The sequence below is a fragment of the Fundulus heteroclitus genome, chromosome 7 (genome assembly GCF_011125445.2).
Source record: "Fundulus heteroclitus isolate FHET01 chromosome 7, MU-UCD_Fhet_4.1, whole genome shotgun sequence".
Lineage (NCBI taxonomy): Eukaryota > Metazoa > Chordata > Actinopteri > Cyprinodontiformes > Fundulidae > Fundulus > Fundulus heteroclitus.
The window spans coordinates 40,029,945-40,053,629 of record NC_046367.1 but is presented as its reverse complement, the minus strand read 5'-3'; the positions used below and the strand labels follow the sequence as shown (position 1 = coordinate 40,053,629).

At 42.7% G+C, this 23,685-nt stretch overlaps 1 protein-coding gene across 1 annotated transcript in view; it reads right to left on the bottom strand.

Moving 5' to 3' along the window:
- tmeff2a (transmembrane protein with EGF-like and two follistatin-like domains 2a) overlaps positions 1 to 23,685 on the bottom strand; it is a 197,304-nt gene that overhangs the window by 89,777 nt on the left and 83,842 nt on the right. The window contains exon 4 of the mRNA XM_012879613.3: positions 22,879 to 22,905. Coding sequence (XP_012735067.2) covers positions 22,879 to 22,905 — 27 coding nt within the window. The remainder of the gene's footprint in view (positions 1 to 22,878; positions 22,906 to 23,685) is intronic.

Sequence of the window (23,685 nt, the reverse complement as noted above, 5' to 3'; positions counted from 1 at the left end):
GGTCTTCTACAATATCCAATGGTCAAATGATGACATCACTTAGGCCACGCCCCCTAACAACAGGAAAAACTGCTATATCTCCTACACAGAAACACACAGAGGCACCAAACTTTCTGTGATTGATCATCATCAGGTCTTCTACAATATCCAATGGACAAATGATGACATCACTTAGGCCACGCCCCCTGACAACAGGAAAAACTGCTATATCTCCTACACAGAAACACACAGAGGCACCAAACTTTCTGTGATTGATCATCATCGGGTCTTCTACAATATCCAATGGTCAAATGATGACATCACTTAGGCCACGCCCCCTGACAACAGGAAAAACTGCTATTTCTCCTACACAGAAACACACAGAGGCACCAAACTTTCTGTGATTGATCATCATCATAACTTAAAATTACCTTAAAAGGACAACATTTTTAAAAGTCAAAAGGCCTATTTAATGCTTTGAGAACATCTCTTCTATTCGGCTACAAAACCAACCAAAACAGGATGATCTTTTAAGCTATAAGACCATTTTTAAGATGTCAATACATAGATTTTAAGCTGGTGGGTCGCCACTGCCTCCGGTGGCCAAATGCATCGCTGCATCAACTGATCTGCACCAGTTTAATCTCGTCATGGCAAAATTATTTTTTCTCTTCATGTGTGGCCCTAATACTCCATCGTAAGAACACCGCTGTCGTTACCGCGGGTCCTGGGGAAAAAAAAAAACCGCTGCTCCTGGGGGGAATTTTTGATTATGCTCACGCATAGATGTGTAAAACTTCACATTGCAATTCAGACAGGCGCAGACTGAACCGTGCAGTTCATTTTAAAGAGGCAGTTTTGGCGCATATTCCGATAGAAACGGGCTGCGGGGAGCCTAAGTGTGTTGTCGTGGGCGTGTTTACCCGCTGCAGGTAACCGCTGTGAAACAATCAGAAAGATTTCCCTGATTAATAACATCTTTATGGCGCTCATCTTTATTGTTACTATATGCTGCTTTACCAGTTCTCTCTCTCTCGCTCGCTCGCTCGTCATCGGACAAAAATCAAACTGCTTCGTGTTTGTATTTGAAATTGTGCGTCAGACTCAGATTTAGAAGTGTTGTTACGACGTTTGAGCTGTAACTGCAACCGTTTTATATATATATATATATATATATATATATATATATATATATATATATATATATATATATATATCTGGTAACTTTACTGAATTTGCAGCTTAAGAAGATTGGGTTTGACAGACAACACCAACTGTCCCCTCGATCCAGTGCACACAATACCACAACAGACCTCATCACGCTCTACAGTACATCAAGAAAACTAAATCAACTAAAACAAGTTCACGAGTGCACATAAAATGAAGTTAATCCATATTTGTGTGTCAGGGTGTCTAAGCATTCTCCAGAATTTGACATCTCAGCAGAGCCTGTAATAATTATAGAAAGTAACATTATAGTTGTTCTGCCTTTTGTTAAGACAGCAAGGAATTCATGTCGTGAATACATTACATAAATAAGATAATAATTCTTAGTCAGAGGAAATCCAAGGCAAAAACAGTTAGAAAAGTTTTGGGTTCATATTTAATCAGAGTGAGACATCACAACTTTGTTAGATCTCTATGTGAATTACGTGAGATAGTGAGTGCTCTCACCTTAAAAAAAGGTCTTTGACGTATTTTGCTCCGGTTAAAAGCTGCTTTTCAGCGATGAAGCTAGGGAAACTGCTAATGTTGAAGTTGAATTTGTTCTACACGCTTCTGCCTTGGAAAAATATTTGTCTTTTTACAAAAAGAATGTTTAAAGCCAGATTTGGGAACAAAGGTTATTCAGAGAATGCAAGAAAAGGAAGCTTTTGTGGGGAACTTTTGTCCTAGCTGTCTAGCTGCATATGGCCCCAGGACAGCACAATAGTTTTCTTGAAGTTTAATTTTGGAGAAGTAGAAACAAGTATTAATTTCAAAAGGTAGGTAAAAAAGGAAAAAAGTTTTTACAAAATCTTAAAATGTTGGATAGTCGTTATTTCCATCTTGCTGTGAAAATTGGTGAAATATTATCATTTTAATGCTTAGATATAAAATCGCAAGGCCATTACTAAAATTGCCTTTTGTTGAAAATGTTTTTTGGCATGCCATACTTTATATTTATAGGTAGCCTAGATGTGCATAATAAAAGAGTGGAACTAAAACCTGGTCTAAAATTATTATGGAGCTTTAACTTGCTAAGAGTAATACCGTTAGATGATTATATCTTTAAAATGAGATAACTGTCTCAAAAAATGTGATAGTTTATTTGGTCTGAAGAGATGATGCAATTCAATGTTATTTATATAGCGACAATTCATGAAATATGTCATCTCAAGGCACTTTACAACGTCAAAATCAATCAGATTGTACAGATTGGGTCAGATTATACACATTGGTCAAAAAATTCCTATATAAGGGAACCAGTTCATTGCATCAAAGTCTTGACAAGTAGCATTCTCTCTTGAAGAAGCGTAGAGCCACAGGGAGAGTCGTCTGCATTGTCCATGGCTTTGCAGCAATCCTACCTACTGAGCAAGCATGAAGCGACAGCAGGAAAAAAAAACTCCCCATTAACGGGAAGGAAAAAACCTCCAGCAGAACCGGGCTCAGTATGAACGGTCATCTGCCTCGACAGACTGGGGGTTACAGAAGACAGAGCAGAGACACAACAAGAGAGACAAAAAAGCACAGAAGTTCTACATTAGATGGTAGTAGCGGGTCTTCCCTGGATGATGCCAGAGCTAACAGAACGCCAGACCAGGTGTACCTACTATGAAGAAAAAAAAAATCAAAAAGTTAAAAGCTGAAATGACAAGTCATTCAAAATTGAAGAACAATAGATCCTGATGTCCTGCAGTAGCCTAAACCTATAGCAGCATAATTATAGAGGTAGCTCAGGGTAACATGAGCCACTCTAACTATAAGCTTTTTAAAAAAGGAAAGTCCCAAGGGCCAGCTTCTAGTGGAGAAGTTCAAGTATCTTGGGGTCTTGTTCACGAATGAGGGGAAGATGGAGCGGGAGATCGACAGGCGGATTGGTGCGGCGTCTGCTGTGAAGCGGGCGCTATACCGGTCCGTTGTGGTGAATCTGCACCAGATTTTTTGTGAGTCGTGGGGGAGCGCTGCCGAACACGTTCGTGTAAATCGCCCAGTGGACGGGCGGGCAAAATGCGTGACAGCATCTGCGGTGGCGGGCGGCCGGCGGTGCGCAAATCCCAGCGGTGGCCAAGGCCGGAGCGGCGCTTTGCTGCGAGGGCCGCTCATCACCGCTTGCGGTTTTAATTATTATTATTATTAATCTGCCACCCCAAAGAGGGGCCTTTTTGGGGGCTTTATCATACTCAAAAACTCACCAAACTTGGCGGATGCAAGAAGACTGTTTAAAAATTTTGTATTTTAAGGTCGTCACAAAAATCAAAACAAAAATGCCTCAACGGCGCCACCTAGCAATTTTCAAAAGACCCTTTGCTATTCACTTACTTCATCGTAGAGACATGAAATTTGGTACAGTGGTAGAGCTCACCAAGACGCTCAGAATTTACAATTAACGTCATAGTGCAAATATCACAGGAAGTCGGCCATTTTAGATTGAAGGTCTGATTTTGACCTCAATTTTGACGTTTACAGCATTGGTACTTGATCGAACTCCTCCTAGGGATTTCGACCGAGCGGCTTGAAACTCGGTCAGTCTGATCATAAGGCATGGCCAATTAAAAGTTATCAAAACGGTGAGTTTTTGAGCATGTTGAAGGGGCGTTAGCAGGGGTCAAAGTTCACCTACTCGCCACAAAACATAAAACTGTTATATCTCCTACACAGAAACACACAGAGGCACCAAACTTTCTGTGATTGATCATCATCGGGTCTTCTACAATATCCAATGGTCAAATGATGACCTTGCTTAGGCCACGCCCCCTGACAACAGGAAGTGTCATGTTTTGTTGTAAGCGGTCGCTATGTTACCCCTTTAAGCTAATCAACATGAAACTGTGTCCACAGACAGAACACATGTTGATGTGTTGTGGATTTCAGGCCCAACTGGATTCGATGGAGCAGGGGGGCGTGGCGGCGTGGCATATTCACCTCAAACGCTGCTGTCATGCGTTTGGCTCTGAATTCCACAGTTTTGGGCCAAGCTGCTTAAAACTCATTTGGATGCATCCTTATCCACCCCCCAACAGGAATCCATAACAAACTTTAGTGAGCAGGACTTAGTTTCTCCATAGCGCCACCAAGCAATTTTCAAAGGACCCTTTGCTATTCACTTACTTCATCGTAGAGACATGAAATTTGGTACAGTGGTAGAGCTCACCAAGACGCTCAGAATTTACAATTAATGTCATAGTGAAAATATCACAGGAAGTCGGCCATTTTAGATTGAAGGTCTGATTTTGACCTCAATTTTGACGTTTACAGCATTGGTACTTGATCGAACTCCTCCTAGGGATTTCGAGCGAGCGGCTTGAAACTCGGTCAGTCTGATCATAAGGCATGGCCAATTAAAAGTTATCAAAACGGTGAGTTTTTGAGCATGTTGAAGGGGCGTTAGCAGGGGTCAAAGTTCACCTACTCGCCACAAAACATAAAACTGTTATATCTCCTACACAGAAACACACAGAGGCACCAAACTTTCTGTGATTGATCATCATCGGGTCTTCTACAATATCCAATGGTCAAATGATGACCTTGCTTAGGCCACGCCCCCTGACAACAGGAAGTGTCATGTTTTGTTGTAAGCGGTCGCTATGTTACCCCTTTAAGCTAATCAACATGAAACTGTGTCCACAGACAGAACACATGTTGATGTGTTGTGGATTTCAGGCCCAACTGGATTCGATGGAGCAGGGGGGCGTGGCGGCGTGGCATATTCACCTCAAACGCTGCTGTCATACGTTTGGCTCTGAATTCCACAGTTTTGGGCCAAGCTGCTTAAAACTCATTTGGATGCATCCTTATCCACCCCCCAACAGGAATCCATAACAAACTTTAGTGAGCAGGACTTAGTTTCTCCATAGCGCCACCAAGCAATTTTCAAAGGACCCTTTGCTATTCACTTAGTTCATCGTAGAGTAATGAAATTTTGTACAGTTGTAGATCTCAGCAAGACGCTCAGAATTTACAATTAATGTCATAGTGCAAGTATCACAGGAAGTAAGCCATTTTAGATTGAAATCTGAATTTTGACACCATGTTGACATGGTATCAAATACCATCATCATCAAGTTTGATCATATTTGATCAAACTTGTCCAGCAGGGGGCAGCAAGAGACCACAAATAAACCCCAAAGGAATTTCTCTTGGTAAGTAACTGATCTTAACTCTTTGGTTTCCTTATATATTTAAGTTGAACAGATATACAAATCCTGCTTGAAAACTGACAAACTTACTCTTGTTCAATACATTTCAGTTTTTATTTATATAGCGCCAAATCATGAAACATGTCATCAGGGGTGTACTGGGACAAAAAAAATCGGCCCTGGCATTTTGGATTAGACTGGCCCACCACATTTTGTTGTGTACTGAATGTGTATACATTATATATGAGGTCAGGTTAATGGAAATTAGTGAGAGTGGACACTTAAAATACTTCTAAAATCTTAATTTATTAACACGGTAAAATGTAAACTCCATCACAGCACAGCAACTATTCTTAGATCAGAGAGAGAGAGAGAGAAAGAGAGGTGTCAGGGTCAATCACACATATTATCACGTTACATCATTATAAGAAGTTATTGTAAGTTGCTCATCAGATCTATTTAGTCTTCCAGATACTGTATGGTAACATTGGACTAATGTGCACTCACTGTGTAAAAAAGGATGCCAATGACAAAAAAGTTAAAAGTTGAAATGACAACAGTCATGCAAAATTGAAGAACAATAGACCCTGATGTCCTCCAGCAGCCTAAGCCTATAGCAGCATAACTATAGAGGTAGCTCAAGGTAACATGAACCACTCTAACTATAAGCTTTGTCAAAAAGGAAAGTCCCAAGAGCCAGCTTCTAGTGGAGGAGTTCAAGTATCTTGGGGTCTTGTTCACGAATGAGGAGAAGATGGAGCGGGAGATCGACAGGCGGATTGGTGTGACGTCTGCTGTGAAGCGGGCGCTGTACCGATCCGTTGTGGTGAAGAGAGAGCTGAGCCAAAAGGCCAAGCTCTCGATTTACCAGTCGATCTATGTTCGTACCCTCATCGATGGTCACGAGCTTTGGGTCATGACCGAAAGAACGAGATCCCGGATACAAGCGGCCAAAATGAGTTTTCTCCATAGTGTGTCTGGGCTCTCCCTTAGAGATAGGTTGAGGAGCTCAGTCATCCGGGGAGGACTCAGAGTACAGCCGCTGCTCCTTCACATTGAGAGGAGCCAGTTGAGGTGGCTCGGGCATCTGGTCAGGATGCCTCCTGGACGCATCCCTGGTGAGGTGTTCTGGGCACGTCCCACCGGGAGGAGGCCCAGGGGAAGACCCAGGACACGCTGGAGGGACTATGTCTCTCGGCTGGCCTGCGAACGCCTTGGGATTCCCCCAGAGAAGCTGGCCCAAGTGGCTGGGGAGAGGAACGTCTGGACCTCCTTTATAAAGCTGCTACCCCCGCGATATTGCTAAAGTGTTCCTTTGGCAATAGTCCAATTGCTAAAGTGTTACTTTTACATTACTTTTGGGTGTGTATCCACCAATTTAGATGTTAAACTTTCATAAAAGCTGTCTTAATGCAAGAAACAAAACCCTTAGACACATGAAATAGCAAGTAACTTTAAAAAACTAAAATGGTTTTGTTAACTTTTCACATTAAGCTGGATTAACAGCTAGTAAGATACCTTTGATTAAATTGGTATACTAATGTTTAAACCAGGGGTGTCAAAGCTACGGCCCGCGGGCCGAATTCGGCCCGCCGAACGATTTAGTCCGGTCCGATGGCCAAATGCATTATCATTATTCAACGGCTGTATCTCCTCGCTGCATCGAGCGATCTGCACCAGATTTTTTGTGAGTCGTGGGGGAGCGCTGCCGAACACGTTCGTGTGAATCGCCCAGTGGACGGGCGGGCAAAATGCGTGACAGCATCTGCGGTGGCGGGCGGCCGGCGGTGCGCAAATCCCAGCGGTGGCCAATAGGCCAGAGCGGCGCTTTGCTGCGAGGGCCGCTCATCACCGCTTGCGGTTTTAATTATTATTATTATTAATCTGCCACCCCAAAGAGGGGCCTTTTTGGGGGCTTTATCATACTCAAAAACTCACCAAACTTGGCGGATGCAAGAAGACTGTTTAAAAATTTTGTATTTTAAGGTCGTCACAAAAATCAAAACAAAAATGCCTCAACGGCGCCACCTAGCAATTTTCAAAAGACCCTTTGCTATTCATTTACTTCATCGTAGAGTAATGAAATTTTGTACAGTTGTAGATCTAAGCAAGACGCTCAGAATTTACAATTAACGTCATAGTGCAAATATCACAGGAAGTCTGCCATTTTAGATTGAAGGTCGTAATTTGACCTCATTTTTGACGTTTACAGCATTGGTATTTGATCGAACTCGTCCTAGGGATTTCGAGCGAGCGGCTTGAAACTCGGCCAGTCTGATCATAAGGCATGGCCAATTAAAAGTTATCAAAATGGTGAGTTTTTGAGCATGTTGAAGGGGCGTTAGCAGGGGTCAAAGTTCACCTACTCGCCACAAAACATAAAACTGTTATATCTCCTACACAGAAACACACAGAGGCACCAAACTTTCTGTGATTGATCATCATCGTGTCTTCTACAATATCCAATGGTCAAATGATGACATTGCTTAGGCCACGCCCCCTGACAACAGGAAGTGTCATGTTTTGCTGTAAGCGGTCGCTATGTTACCCCTCTGAACTAATCAACATGAAACTGTGTCCACAGACAGAACACATGTTGATGTGTTGTGGATTTCAGGCCCAACTGGATTCGATGGAGCAGGGGGGCGTGGCGGCGTAGCATATTCACCTCAAACGCTGCTGTCATACGTTTGGCTCTGAATTCCACAGTTTTGGGCCAAGCTGCTTAAAACTCATTTGGATGCATCCTTATCCACCCCCCAACAGGAATCCATAACAAACTTTAGTGAGCAGGACTTAGTTTCTCTATAGCGCCACCAAGCAATTTTCAAAGGACCCTTTGCTATTCACTTACTTCATCGTAGAGTGATGAAATTTTGTACAGTTGTAGATCTCAGCAAGACGCTCAGAATTTACAATTAATGTCATAGTGCAAGTATGACAGGAAGTAAGACATTTTAGATTGAAATCTGAATTTTGACACCATGTTGACATGGTATCAAATACCATCATCATCAAGTTTGATCATATTTGATCAAACCTGTCCAGCAGGGGGCAGCAAGAGACCACAAATGAACCCCAAAGGAATTTCTCTTGGTAAGTAACTGATCTTAACTCTTTGGTTTCCTTATATATTTAAGTTGAACAGATATACAAATCCTGCTTGAAAACTGACAAACTTACTCTTGTTCAATACATTTCAGTTTTTATTTATATAGCGCCAAATCATGAAACATGTCATCAGGGGTGTACTGGGACAAAAAAATCGGCCCTGGCATTTTGGATTAGACTGGCCCACCACATTTTTTTGTGTACTGAATGTGTATACCAACTGTACAATACCTTGAGGCCAGGTTAATAGAAATTAGTGAAAGTGGACACTTAAAATACTTCTAAAATCTTAATTTATTAACACGGTAAAATGTAAACTCCATCACAGCACAGCAACTATTCTTAGATCAGAGAGAGAGAGAGAGAAAGAGAGGTGTCAGGGTCAATCACACATATTATCACGTTACATCATCATAAGAAGTTATTGTAAGTTGCTCATCAGATCTATTCAGTCTTCCATATACTGTAGGGTAACATTGGACTAATGTGCACTCACTGTGTAAAAAAGGATGCCAATGACAAAATGAACCAGAGCAAGGCCTCACTTATCATGGAAAGAAAGAAAATATATAATAACATAATATAAATTTTGATTTACTCAGTCATTTGTAATAAGTATTTTATTTATCTAATTTCCTAATTTTTGATCATATTTTCTTTAAAATCGCAGACTTTTTGCTATTTTTCATGTAAATCCTTGGTGGCGCTTCATAGCGAAGCCGGTGAGGCCGCAGCAAGCTTGGCCTCCCCTGGGATTGTGCAATCCCATGTTAACTGCGCTGACTTCCATTCTGTGAATGCATCTTCCTGTCTGTAGATCATAAATTCAATTGTTCAAACAGTTAAGAACAGATTTTCCACAATTTAATATATGTGGATTACGAATTGTGTTTTGGTCATCAAACTGTGTGCAGATAACATGTTTTCGTGGTGCTGGCTGATCATAAACAGCAAAGAACTGGTTGTAGGTGAGGTCGGCAGTTCCTTGGCCGCTAGGCAGGGGGCGCTTAAGGAGCACCGCTCGTGATCCCCAAATAGTACAGTCAAAACAAGTTATTGATGTTTTATTAGCGAGTTTTGCTAAACAAGTAAAGCACTAAAAAGACTCTAAACATACAGCTGGAACAAGACTGATCAGGGAAGGCTTTCCTCCCTGGCAGTGAGCTCCATTGAGACTGAAGCTGGCCCAAGTGGCTGGGGAGAGGAATGTCTGGGCCTCCTTTATAAAGCTGCTACCCCCGCGATATTGCTAAAGTGTTCCTTTAGCAATAGTCCAATTGCTAAAGTGTTACTTTTACATTACTTTTGGGTGTGTATCCACCAATTTAGATGGTAAACTTTCATAAAAGCTGTCTTAATGCAAGAAACAAAACCCTTAAACACATGAAATAGCAAGTAACTTCAAAAAACTAAAATGGTTTTGTTAACTTTTCACATTAAGCTGGATTAACAGCTAGTAAGATACCTTTGATTAAATTGGTATACTAATGTTTAAACCAGGGGTGTCAAAGCTACGGCCCGCGGGCCGAATTCGGCCCGCCGAACGATTTAGTCCGGTCCGGTGGCCAAATGCATTATCATTATTTAACGGCTGTATCTCCTCGCTGCATTGAGCGATCTGCACCAGATTTTTTGTGAGTCGTGGGGGAGCGCTGCCGAACACGTTCGTGTGAATCGCCCAGTGGATGGGCGGGCAAAATGCGCGACAGCATCTGCGGTGGCGGGCGGCCGGCGGTGCGCAAATCCCAGCGTTGGCCAATAGGCCAGAGCGGCGCTTTGCTGCGAGGGCCGATCATCACCGCTTGCGGTTTTAATTATTATTATTATTAATCTGCCACCCCAAAGAGGGGCCTTTTTGGGGGCTTTATCATACTCAAAAACTCACCAAACTTGGCGGATGCAAGAAGACTGTTTAAAAATTTTGTATTTTAAGGTCGTCACAAAAATCAAAACAAAAATGCCTCAACGGCGCCACCTAGCAATTTTCAAAAGACCCTTTGCTATTCATTTACTTCATCGTAGAGACATGAAATTTGGTACAGTGGTAGAGCTCACCAAGACCCTCAGAATTTACAATTAATGTCATAGTGAAAATATCACAGGAAGTCGGCCATTTTAGATTGAAAGTCTGATTTTGACCTCAATTTTGACGTTTACAGCATTGGTACTTGATCGAACTCCTCCTAGGGACTTCGAGCGAGCGGCTTGAAACTCGGTCAGTCTGATCATAAGGCATGGCCAATTAAAAGTTATCAAAACGGTGAGTTTTTGAGCATGTTGAAGGGGCGTTAGCAGGGGTCAAAGTTCACCTACTCGCAACAAAATATAAAACTGTTATATCTCCGACACAGAAACACACAGAGGCACCAAACTTTCTGTGATTGATCATCATCGGGTCTTCTACAATATCCAATGGTCAAATGATGACCTTGCTTAGGCCACGCCCCCTGACAACAGGAAGTGTCATGTTTTGTTGTAAGCGGTCGCTATGTTACCCCTTTAAGCTAATCAACATGAAACTGTGTCCACAGACAGAACACATGTTGATGTGTTGTGGATTTCAGGCCCAACTGGATTCGATGGAGCAGGGGGGCGTGGCGGCGTGGGATATTCACCTCAAACGCTGCTGTCATACGTTTGGCTCTGAATTCCACAGTTTTGGGCCAAGCTGCTTAAAACTCATTTGGATGCATCCTTATCCACCCCCCAACAGGAATCCATAACAAACTTTTGTGAGCAGGACTGAGTTTCTCCATAGCGCCACCAAGCAATTTTCAAAGGACCCTTTGCTATTCACTTAGTTCATCGTAGAGTAATGAAATTTTGTACAGTTGTAGATCTCAGCAAGACGCTCAGAATTTACAATTAATGTTATAGTGCAAGTATCACAGGAAGTAAGCCATTTTAGAATGAAATCTAAATTTTGACACCATGTTGACATGTAAAGCATTTGGATTTGATCAAACTTGTCCAGCAGGGGGCAGCAAGAGACCACAAATAAACCCCAAAGGAATTTCTCTTGGTAAGTAAGTGATCTTAACTCTGGTTTTCTTTATATAGTTAAGTTGCACAGATATACAAATCCTGCTTGAAAACTGACAAACTTACTCTTGTTCAATACATTTCAGTTTTTATTTATATAGCGCCAAATCATGAAACATGTCATCAGGGGTGGACTGGGACAAAACAATCGGCCCTGGCATTTTGGATTAGACTGGCCCACCACATTTGTTTTGTGTACTGAATGTGTATATCAACTGTGCAATACCAACTGTGCAATACCTTGAGGCCAGGTTAATGGAAATTAGTGAGAGTGGACACTTAAAATACTTCCAAAATCTTAATTTATTAACACTGTAAAATGTAAACTCCACCACAGCACAGCAACAATTCTTAGATCAGAAAGGGGAGAGAGAAAGAGAGGTTTCACGGTCAATCACACATATTATCACGTTACATCATTATAAGAAGTTATTGTAAGTTGCTCATCAGATCTATTCAGTCTTCCAGATACTGTAGGGTAACATTGGACTAATGTGCACTCACTGTGTAAAAAAGGATGCCAATGACAAAATGAACCAGAGAAAGGCCTCACTTATCATGGAAAGAAAGAAAATATATAATAACATAATATAAATTTTGATTTACTCAGTCATTTGTAATAAGTATTTTATTTATCTAATTTCCTAATTTTTGATCCTATTTTCTTTAAAATCGCAGACTTTTTGCTATTTTTCATGTAAATCCTTGGTGGCGCTTCATAGCGAAGCCGGTGAGGCCACAGCGAGCTTGGCCTCCCCTGGGATTGTGCAATCCCATGTTAACTGCGCTGACTTCCATTCTGTGAATGCATCTTCCTGTCTCTAGATCACAAATTCAATTGTTCAAACAGTTATGAACAGATTTTCCACAATTTAATGTAAGTGGATTACGAATTGTGTTTTGGTCATCAAACTGTGTGCAGATAACATGTTTTCGTGGTGCTGGCCGATCATAAACAGCAAAGAACTGGTTGTAGGTGAGGTCGGCAGTTCCTTGGCCGCTAGGCAGGGGGCGCTCAAGGGGCACCGCTCGTGATCCCCAAATAGTAGAGTCAAAACAAGTTATTGATGTTTTATTAGCGAGTTTTGCTAAACAAGTAAAGCACTAAAAAGACTCTAAACATACAGCCGGAACAGGACTGATGAAGGAAGGCTTTCCTCCCTGGCAGTGAGCTCCATTGAGACTGAGAGACTTTTAAAACTGAAGAAGATAAAGAGAACTTTTACCGGAAAATGATGATATTTTTGTTCAGAAAGAGCGCCGCAGGGACTTAAATTATAAGTAGAGGTAAGACAGCGATACTTATTCATGTTTTGTTTTTGTGATAAAATGTGCGTAATGTGGGTTATAGTTTTAGAATGTGTTACAAATGCAGAAATCCATCATAACTCATAAACTGTTACCAATCAAATGACAAATAATTTATTTTTATTTTTTCATCAAAGAACCAATATTTTTCCATGTATCTTGGTGAATTTATTTGGCTCAATCAGTCGCCTTCAGCACTTTGCAACGAGTCTACTCTGTAGAGTGTATATATTTGTAAATCTGACTCTGATGACGTCAGTGCCTCACCAGCTATGAACCCTACCGCACGTCACTGACTACAACCACCACCACCACCATATTTTACATCAGACAACGGAGCAGATGAAGGGCCTGCTGTTGGGAACATGTCAGTCAGTTTGACACATTTCGCAGCGTCCGTTTGAAGAACTTGTTTCTTTTTTTCGTGCAGTTTCTCTGCGCCTCCCTTGCGTTTCTTATCCATTACTACTGTGAACACCGCTGCACAAAGTTCCACATGGAGCGTGAAGGTGTTTTTCTACTTTATGATTGGCCTAGCCCTTTAGACTGTCAGGGATGATAACCAATGGGCTGCAGTAGCCTGTGGTAAGGCCCGGATGATCGGAACAGACTCTTGCTCTGCTGATTTTATTTTTCTTCATGCATGATGGAAATATAACAAGACAGATATATAAAATAATAATAATACATATTATTAATATACATGTCGGGTCTGTCGGCCCAAACAGCACGTCGGCCCACCGGGGAAATGCCCGGTACGCCCGATTACCAGTCCATGCCTGCATGTCACCAGCAGACCTGCTTTCTGAGAGTGAAGTGGTCTGTTAGAAATTACTAAAGTTTTTACACAACATACACATGTGGAATATTGCTAACGTGTTACTTTAGCAATATTCCAATTGCTAAAGTGTTACTTTTACATTATTACTTTTGGGTGTGTATCCACCAATTTAACTGTCAAACTTTCATAAAAGCTGTCTTAATGCAAGAAACGAAACCCTTAAACACATGAAATAATTAACTTTAAATAACTAAAAAGGTTTTGTTAACTTTTCACATGAAGCTGGATTAAAAGCTAGTAAGATACCTTTGATTAAATTTGTATACTAGTGTTTAAACCAGGGGTGTCAAACGTACGGCCTGCGGGCCAAGTCTGGCCCGCCGAACGATTTAGTCCGGCCCGGTGGCCAAATGCATTTTCATTATTCAACGGCTGTGTCTCCTCGGTGCATCAACTGATCTGCACCAGATTTTTTGTGAGTCGTGGATGAGCGCTGCGCAACGCGTACGTGTGTATTGCATGGTAGACGGGTGAGGAAAATGCTTGACAGCTTCTGCGGTGGCCGGTGAGGTGCGCGTACCCTAGCGGTGGGCCATAGGCCAGAGCGGCGCTTGGCTGCGAGGGCCGATCATCACCGCTTGCGGTTTTAATTTGTTTTATAATCCAACTTCTCCACAACCCCCCCACCTAATGTTTTCACAGAGCAGATAGATTTATACTGAGATTAACTTACACCCAGTTGGACCCGGTTTTATTTAGGGGGTTGAATATGAAGACATGCCGCACTTCCTCAGGTTTTTCTTCCAGTTCACTGCCACTTCCTGTCTATCATAGAAAATCCCAATAAAATACATGATGTGTTCTCTTATTGTCACATAACAACATAGGAGAAAAATAATGAATACTTTAGCAAGGTTCTGCATAGATAATAGGCGCACTCCTCTTCCAGTAAATTATAATCCCCTTTTCAGACTGTCTTTTCTTTTAGCCGCTGTAACCTCAGAGAGAATCCAAAATGCCTAAATGTTGTTTTCCCCCTTCTTTTAATATATAAATTGTGTTTTGAGATGCAGGGACTTTTTTTTTTTTTTTTTTTGTTTAAAGCTTTTGTTGTCCTTTCTCCAAGCAAGCTCATGTGAGTGCAATTCAATTTCACCACTGTACAATTTGATTTGGACAAGCGTCTGATTCGGAGCGAGGCGGCCATGTGACCACGCTCATGTCCAGCGGCTCTCTCTCTGCACAGTTGACTTGTGTTCTCACTTATCTGATAAAAAAAATAAAAGAGAAGCATGAATGCACCCATGCGTGCTCTGCAGCTTTAGTCTTCACTTCAAACACACACGCACACACTGCCCAAAGCCAATAAAACTGGCAACTTCCTGGCTTATCCCGGTTTATGTGTGTGGATTTATCGACGGCCATTAAAATATATTTGATTTTCAGCAGGATGGGTCTACACCGCTGCTTTCCTCACTGCAACTCAGAGCCGTCTAGTACAACCTCTTGCTTTAACCTTCTCCCCCTGCTCGTAAAGCACCAGCAGGCTTCTTCCACCTCCACCAGACGCCCCCCCCCCTCCTCCTCCTGCCTCCACCTCTCCCGCTGCCTCTCTCCATCCGTTTTGACCCGTCCTTTGATTCTATCTCTGTGCGGACGGAGTGTTTGTGTTTCTCCAATCGCCCTTGCCCTCGTCTCCCACCACGTTCGCTCCTCTGCTGCAGAAAATGAAAAAAAAAAATACTCTCTGCCCCCGAGCTATTTTTTCCTAATTGTCTCTTTTTCCCCCTGAATGATCGATTCGTCAGATTTATCTGGCAGTCCGAGGAATGACGACGGTTCTCCAGCTCCTGCTTTTAACTACGCAGAGGTGAACATTCTTAACGAGCTTCCGTGGGGATCCACAGGAAAGTCCTTCCCACTGCTTTCGTTTATGTTTTTATTTAAAGTTCGAGGAGACAAAAAACGATTGTTTTGTAGTTTTCTCACCCGATCGCACAAAGACTATTTATTGGACCATTTTTTTATCCCCTGGATTCTTCGCTTCTTTCCTCACTTTCAATGAATCCCTGTCAAACACAGCAGGATCACGAGGAGATTCGGGTTTTGAAGGACAGTGAACACTGGAGGTTGCTGTATATTTTCTGGTGTTAACGTTAAGTCAGCAGGGGTTTCTCATGAAGGCATTTTAAAGATTATCTAGTTGAATTGTTCTGAACTTTAACTTTAAACATCTCAACATAATTCACTCTGGCACATTCCCTTTGAGCTCTAGTTTCTCCTTTACACATTCCCCTTTAGATGGACAGTTATTAATAACAGAGACCCTTTAGAAATTGAAGAGACGTAAGTAAAGTGGGTCAACACGCTTAGAGAAAAGCCACAGGTTCAGGGAATCTTTCAGCCATTACGTTTAGACAAAAGGACATAAAAATTATATTTTATGAAGAGACTGAATGGTTTAGGTTGTGGTTAAAAGGTGCAATTAAACCTGACTGAGATCAGTACTGATAGTTTGACTAATCTCGACATGTAGAAAGGAGATTCTTAGTTTGTCTAAAGAAATCTTTAGAATCTCATGGATTTCACATTTATTGCATCCTTAAGATTTAAAAAGATTTGGGTCTCGTTGGACATGAATGGTTCCTGGCTTTCCAAAACGCAGATCTGTTGTTACGGCTGAGTTTGTTTCCTTGTCGCCAGTTTTCTGGCCTGCTAAATACTGACCGTTTTGAAACCATCTCCTTGTTGGCCCCAGTGGAAAGATTTTGTCTGTAAGGAGCTGGAGGCCACCAAAAGCTAATTAAAGGTAGTTTTACTCCTTTAATTGACAAAACCATAAAATACACAGAGCTTTAACGTTAACAGGATGCAACAAGCTCACTGCTGCTCTCGTCTGTTTGATCAAGGTTTCAGGGGACATAAACTATACTACTACTTTTTTCTTAATTAAATGGTTATTAGAACAAAAACAGGTTAAAACCAGTTCTGCCACTGGAACTGCTGAGGGTCATCCCTCAAGTCAAGTCAATTTTTAAGTCAAGTCAAGAGTTTGCAATTAAACAACAGCAAACTCTTCTACCACACCACTACGGTTTATCAGCGCGTAAAGAACAAAAAAAAAAGCAGAGAATAAGCAGAACATTTAGAAAAACAAACATTTCTATTAACTTTGTCCATCTTTAGTCTATTTTTGCTAAATGTTTTCAGTGATTGCGCGCTGATTTTGGTGGGTGCAGGCAGAGAAAGTCTGCTCGTGTTTCGTCTCCTTACAGCTTTATTGCAGCTTCTAGAAACCGAAGGCTTTAAAAAAACCGCCTCAGGACGGGATCCTGTGAACACAAGAGCACTCAGCTCCATGCGGCACGCATGGCTTCACAAACAAAGCATGATGCCGTCAAATGTTGCTGTCAGCTTGTATAATCCATGAGTGAGTTTATTCTGCACCTCCTCTCACATGTTCAGTGGACATACGTGGAGAATGCACGTTTTATTCTGCCTCTCTGTAACTAGCCTTTTATTTCCTCTCCTCTGTTATCTGCTTTGCAGCGTCCCCCCGGCCATTTTTATATCAACAGCCCCTCAGCCTCAGCCCATGTTTCTGTTTCTCCATCTTTGTGCTCCCTTTCCGGACTCTTGTGTTTTTTATCTCTTCTTCAATCCGTCTCTTGTGTTCATGTCTAATGAAGCTCAGCGCACTGCAGCTAATGAAGGAGCTGCATATACAAATAAACCGGACAGAGCCCAGGAGTAGCAGCATGTGTGCTGATTTTACTGCTGAGAACATTAGGAATACAGAAAATTTACTTAGAGAGGAATCACTCGAGGCCATTAGCCATCTTTATTCTAACATTTCAGCATCAATGAAATCCCAGTTTCCAGCCAAAGCGCTCTGAAACTGAACTGCATGTTTTTTCAGGTCCAAACTGAACCCAACGTCTAACTTCATGAATGTAGCAGGAAACCTGGCTGTCATGATCACTGACCTGCTGACCCGTAAAGATCGTGTTAATAAATAATAAAATAAAGCCATCTTAGTCTGCTGGAAAGGCACTTTAAGCAGTATATCGCCAAAACCCCTTTTCCACGTTACTCTCTTCAACTCTTCCTGGTCTCCTCCATATTTCCCCTCTAGCGGGAAATACCTGGAAAACCACCAAAGGATCCCATCCAACACAGTGGCTCCTTCAGAATACCTCTTTTGGGTAAGGACTCTTTGGCCAAAGCAGAAGTGCATCAGCCGTCGCCATAATAAGTGCTGTCCGAATAGAGCAGTCAGTAATAAAGGAGATAGGAACAGAAGCCTGTAAGCTTCCTCTCATGGGTAATTTAGCATAGGAACCTTGTGATGTCCTTTACCAGCGCTAAGGAGCTATGAGGAATCCCACAATCCTTTGCGTGCAGCAGCAGCTCAACTCCTGCTACTCCCTGGATGATGGAGCTTCCCCCTTATTTCTGAGGTAAAGCCTGGACAGCCTACATAGGAAACTATTTTCATTTCATTTCCCAATAACAACAATAACAGTTGGTCAAGGTGCTTCACAATTAACTACCCCCCCCCCACCCCCAAAGAAAAATAAAATCAAAAAACACCAAAGAAATGTTACACTACTTATAAATGCTGCAGAGATACCTGACATAGCCTGAAATTGAAAGAGTTACAACAGTGCAGACAAGAGGAGATAAAAGCATTGAAACCCTTGTTAACACCCTTAAAAGGGAGACGAGGCTTTGCTTTAGCAATAAGTTGTAGTTGGAAAAAGCTTGACTTAGGACGGGGCGATATGGCCTGAAAATAAAATCTCTGATATTATCATACCTAATCAAATTAATACATTTTTGTCCTTCTTTTTTGTTTCACCAAAAGAAATTATTTTAAAAACTTGCCTTTATGTCAAGTATCTGGGAGTTAACCTGAATTCAAAGTGCAACTAACTCCAAGCTGTGAAACATGCTTGTAAAACAAGATGGCCGCCCTGCCGTTGTAAACAATGAAAATGTAACTAAATGTTTGCTGCTAGTGGTTTTACACAATGAGCTGAGAATTTCACTGGTATAACTTCAAACTAACTCATTTACTTATTTAAAAAAATAAGTAAATGAGTAAATTAAAGTCCCTCATATTATGATAAAAAAAGTTTCCTCTTTACAATACTTTGACAATATACTTTCCTAAACATATTTCCAGCATTGCTGCTTTTCTCTTCATGGAGGACCAATGAGTGCATTGGCAAAATTAAATCTAGATTTTCCCAAAATTTACAGCCACCAAGAACATAGCAAGGACACGATGAGTCAACCTGAAAAACATTTTAACAGACGAGAAGGGATACGTTCTGCAGGGGAATGTGAGACCCAGATCTGCTGAACTATCTGCTTTAAAGCGGAGAACGGGTTCAGGCTCAGAGGGATGATGGAGGATCTTTATCCTGATGAGACTGAGAGCAGAAATCTTTTTTTTTTTTTTATCCAGGAATTGTAAAAGCTTCTCACACGGAGCTGAGGACTCCACAGATTAATTGGCAGCACATGCAGGATTTACAGCTGCATGAAAAGCATTAAACCAACCCGAGGTCTGTTGCTGCTCTTTAGAACTACGTTGGACAGAAATGCAGTCTTTGCAGTTTTTACAGCCTTTGCTTTGAAAAACATCACTTAATATTTCTAAAAAGACCTGAAGTCTGTCCTTTTTCCTCTTTCTCTCAGCCCGTCTGCACCGACGTCTGGGAGAGCGAGCCGTTTCATTTAACCAAGACGGAGATAATGGTTTGCTGCGTTTGGTTTGTATGGGAGCAACAGAGTCTAAAATATCAGAGCAAGCGGAGTTAAAAGGTTTCAAAGCTCCTCATCGCTCATTTCAGAGCACAGCTGCAGGCTCCAAAGAACAGAGTCTTTAAAAACTGTATAAAAAGGCTGTGAGGTGGAAGGAGGAGCAACATGAACACGGCGCACAGAGATACCGCAGACGCCTGACATCATAGTAGAAAACACCACAGCCACGTGATCTGATAAAGTAATTCATGTGGTTGTAATCAGGATCTAGTTCCTTCAGTCATGATGATCCTCATCTCCTAACCACAAGTTTGATCCTTCACAACTTAGAGGTTTACTTTTAAAGTTAGTTTTAACATTTGACTTTTTGTTGACCATGGAAGAGACCCTCCTTTCTGCAGATTAAGCCCTGATCCATCCATCCATCCATCCATCCATCCATCCATCCATCCATTCATCCATCCATGTATCCATCCATCCATCCATGCATGCATCCATGCATCCATCCATCCATGCATGCATCCATGCATCCATCCATGCATCCATCCATTGATGCATCCATTCATCCATGCATGCATCCATGCATCCATCCATCCATGCATGCTTCCATCCATCCATCCATGCATCCATCCATCCCTCCATCCATGCATGCATCCATCCATGCATCCATCTATCCATCCATCAATGCATTCATCCATCCATCCATCCATCCATCCATCCATCCATCCATCCATCCATCCATCCATGCATTCATCCATCCATCCCTTCGTCCATCCATGCATCCATCCATCCGTCCATGCATCCATCCGTCCATTCATGCATCCATCTGTCCATGCATCCCTCCGTCCATGCATCATCCATCCATCCATCCGTCCGTCCGTCCGTCCATCCATTCATCCATCCATCCATACATACATACATGCATCCATCCCTCCATCCATCTATCAATGCATTCATCCATCCATGCATCATCCATCCATGCATCCATCCATCCATCCATCTGTCCATTCATGCATCATCCATCCATCCGTCCGTCCATCCATCCATCCATCCATCCATCCATCCATCCATCCATCCATCCATCCATCCATCCATCCGTCCATCCATGCATCCATCCATCCATCCGTCCATCCATGCATCCATCCATCCATCCATGCATCCATCCATGCATTCATCCATCCATGCATCCCTCCATCCATGCATCATCCATGCATCCATCCCTCCATCCATCCGTCCATCTTCTGCTCTCCTCCCATCATCTGAAATGAAGACACAGAGAAACTGCTACCTCAGCATTAGAGACACAGACTTTCTCTGATCCAGAGGGAACATTTCACCTTTTTTTCCCCCACCTGAGAACCTTTCTGTCCAGTTCAGTCAAATTCATTTCATTACACAAATCTAATTCAACCACAAAACAATCCAATATATCATCCTCCTTTATGTTTCTCATCTTTCATCCATTACCTCCTCTCTACCATTTTCTGGTTCCCCTTCACATCCATCCATCATTCCTGCTCAGTACCTTCCTGCTCAGAGACTCCCTTCTATCCCAGCACCAAGCAGCCTCCACCCTCCCCGTCCCTCCATACCTTCATCTGATCTATATATTGAGTAAATTGTTTCCTCGTGAGAACAATTTAATCATAACTGAGATCTAGAACAAAGACGTTATCTTGTTCAGACCTGATAGTTGTGAACATCACAAAGGTCAGACCAGCTTTTCTGTTTCAACTGTTTCTTTATATATATACATATAACAAAATAAGACCTGTTGGCTTTTCTTTCCTGCTTTTCTGACACGCCTGCTTCCTTCTGCATTACCATGCAAAGAAAGACAAGTGATGAGCGCGCTGACGAGAAAATAATAGAGGTCGTGGAAATAAAGCGTGGGCAATGTCATGTCCTCCCTCTCTGTGTACGGTCTGCGGCAGGAAGAAGTAGCACCTTCACAGTCTGACGGCGGCATTAACACCGAGGAAAATTCCCCAGCAGAGGAGCCGCTTCCTCTCCTCGCGGAGGCAGCGTAAGCGGTGGCGTTGCCGCATAATCAGACGGCGGAGTGACACCGGGCGCGCTATGAGCAAGAGGTTTTACGGGCAAAGTGTGTCAGCAAACAGCTGCCTGTTTACACATCCGTCACACATGGAAGTAGATTAGCATCCGCTTACAGTCCTATTTAAATGCGACTGTACATAACACCCCGCCGGGTAAAAAAAAAAAAAAAGAAAGCTAGCCTTCGTATTTTTTCGCAGTCCTGCAGAAAGCTACAAAAATCTGCACATCCATGTTATACTTCCTGAAGGTTTATCAATGGACACGGCCTTCTTCATCCGAACAGTCACCCAGCTTTAAAGACAGCACTGGTAAAAAGGATGAAGATGAACACTGCAAAAACGGATCTAAAAATAAGTAAAATGTTCTTAAAATTTGTGTTTTTGTCCTAGATTTGAGCAGGTAAATAAGATTATCTGCCAATGGAATGAGTATTTTGACCCCGAAAATAAGATAATTAGATATACTGCACTTGAAATAAGATGATGGAAATAAATTGTTCCTATTTTAAGTGCAAAAATCCTTTTCTACTGGCAGATGATCTTATTTACCTGCTCAAATCAAGGAAAAATACACACATTTTAAGAACATTTTACTCATTTTTAGTTCAGTTTTTGCAGTGAAGCGATAGTGAACAGCTTTGTGTGAACAACCAGGTGCACCTTCATCCCTATGGAACCATCTCCAGGAGCAATGACTCTTGGCTGTGGTTCCCCGTCTCTTTCACGACATCGTGAGGCTATCCCGGCCTTCTCCTCTTTATCACGCTCCTGGAGCTCACTGCAGTTTCTGCACAGCTCTCTGAAGGTCACATCACAAGTCTGAGCTCCTGCAGCACCTGTATAGTTTGGCACATTTGGCTCCACAGCGTTAGGCAGAGGAGTTCATCCTCCATGTAAAGCCTTTACACCCAGTGGCTGAAAAATGAGCCAGAATCCACCACCGTGCTTTATGTTTGGCGTGGGATGTTGGTGCTGATGCGCTGCGTTTGCTTTCCTCCACAGGTGGCGCCGTCCGTCATGGCCAGACATCTCCACGACTGTGACCCTCAGCCTCGTTCAGATTCACCTTTGCACATTCCCTCATCTTAGGGAGAGGACGCTTTCTCCTTCCTTTTCGTCAAACAAGAAGCACTTGCTAAGTTTTCCACACATGGCTTTTGGTCATTTGCTTCATCATTGTTATTTAAATTATGACCTACTGAATATCCTGCAATAAAAAAAACAACAACAACCTAGACTTTAAAGGAGGTGTTTTCATTTGATCATGACTGCATGTTAGAATTTGAATGGAATAAATTCATCTTTTCCTCCGCAGATTAAACCTCTCTGGGCGTAAAGTCGAGCCTGTTTGTGTTCATTGTGAGAAAAATAAAAAGTTTCTGTGTTGCAGCAGAGAAGATAAAGAGGAGCATATTAAAAGAAGCCGCGTCTGCGGAGCCGGAGCAGGAGGAGGCGGAGGATGGATGGATGAGGTGAGTAATCTTACCATCGTCTCCCGATCCCGATCCGGCATCTGCAGAGAGAACAAACACAGTTATTAACCGCGGGCTCCTGCAGCCACACGCATTAGCTGAATGAGCGACTGTCTGCATATGCAAGTGTTCGTCTGGGCCTCTTTGATTACAAGCCTGTGGTTGTGTGTTCAGGGGACACTTTGTGTTGCTGTGGGGAGTGGCTGAGCGAGATGAGATTCCTCTAACGATACGGCAGAAAGCAATACTACAGACTCAAAAAGGCGGCCTGGAATAACGCGGGCGAGGCGGAGACGCGGGGCGAGGCGAGGCTTTGAGCTCCGGGCGTCCCCACAGCTCTGCGGAAGCAGCAGGGAGGCGCGCGCTCTCTCCAGCTGCAGCTCCGTTTGTGCGCCAGCGAGTCCTTTTTCCACGGCTTTCCCACTGAATCCATGTAAAGCTCCCACCGACACACCGGAGTTCACTCAAGCGTTCAACAACACAGCTGTGAAAGGGATACGCAGGAGCAGTCGGCAGCGCCGCGTAACCCGATCGGCCCGGCAAAGTGAGCCGCTGAAATGCACAGAGGCCAGATGCGGGCGGGTCCTCGGAAGACAGCGGAGGGATAACAGCTCAGCTTTCTCCAGCATCAGGGCCCGTGTGAGATGGGGTTGGAAGCAGAGGGGCTCAGAAGGGGGATGGGGGGGGCGTCATCACGGAATCTGAGCAGACCTCTGACACCGATATGAGCATGGCGTAAGGTTGGGATCGATGAATTACATTTTTAACAAGAAACACGGCTGCGTGGTGATGACTCTCTGACCATCAGCAGACGTGTCTGG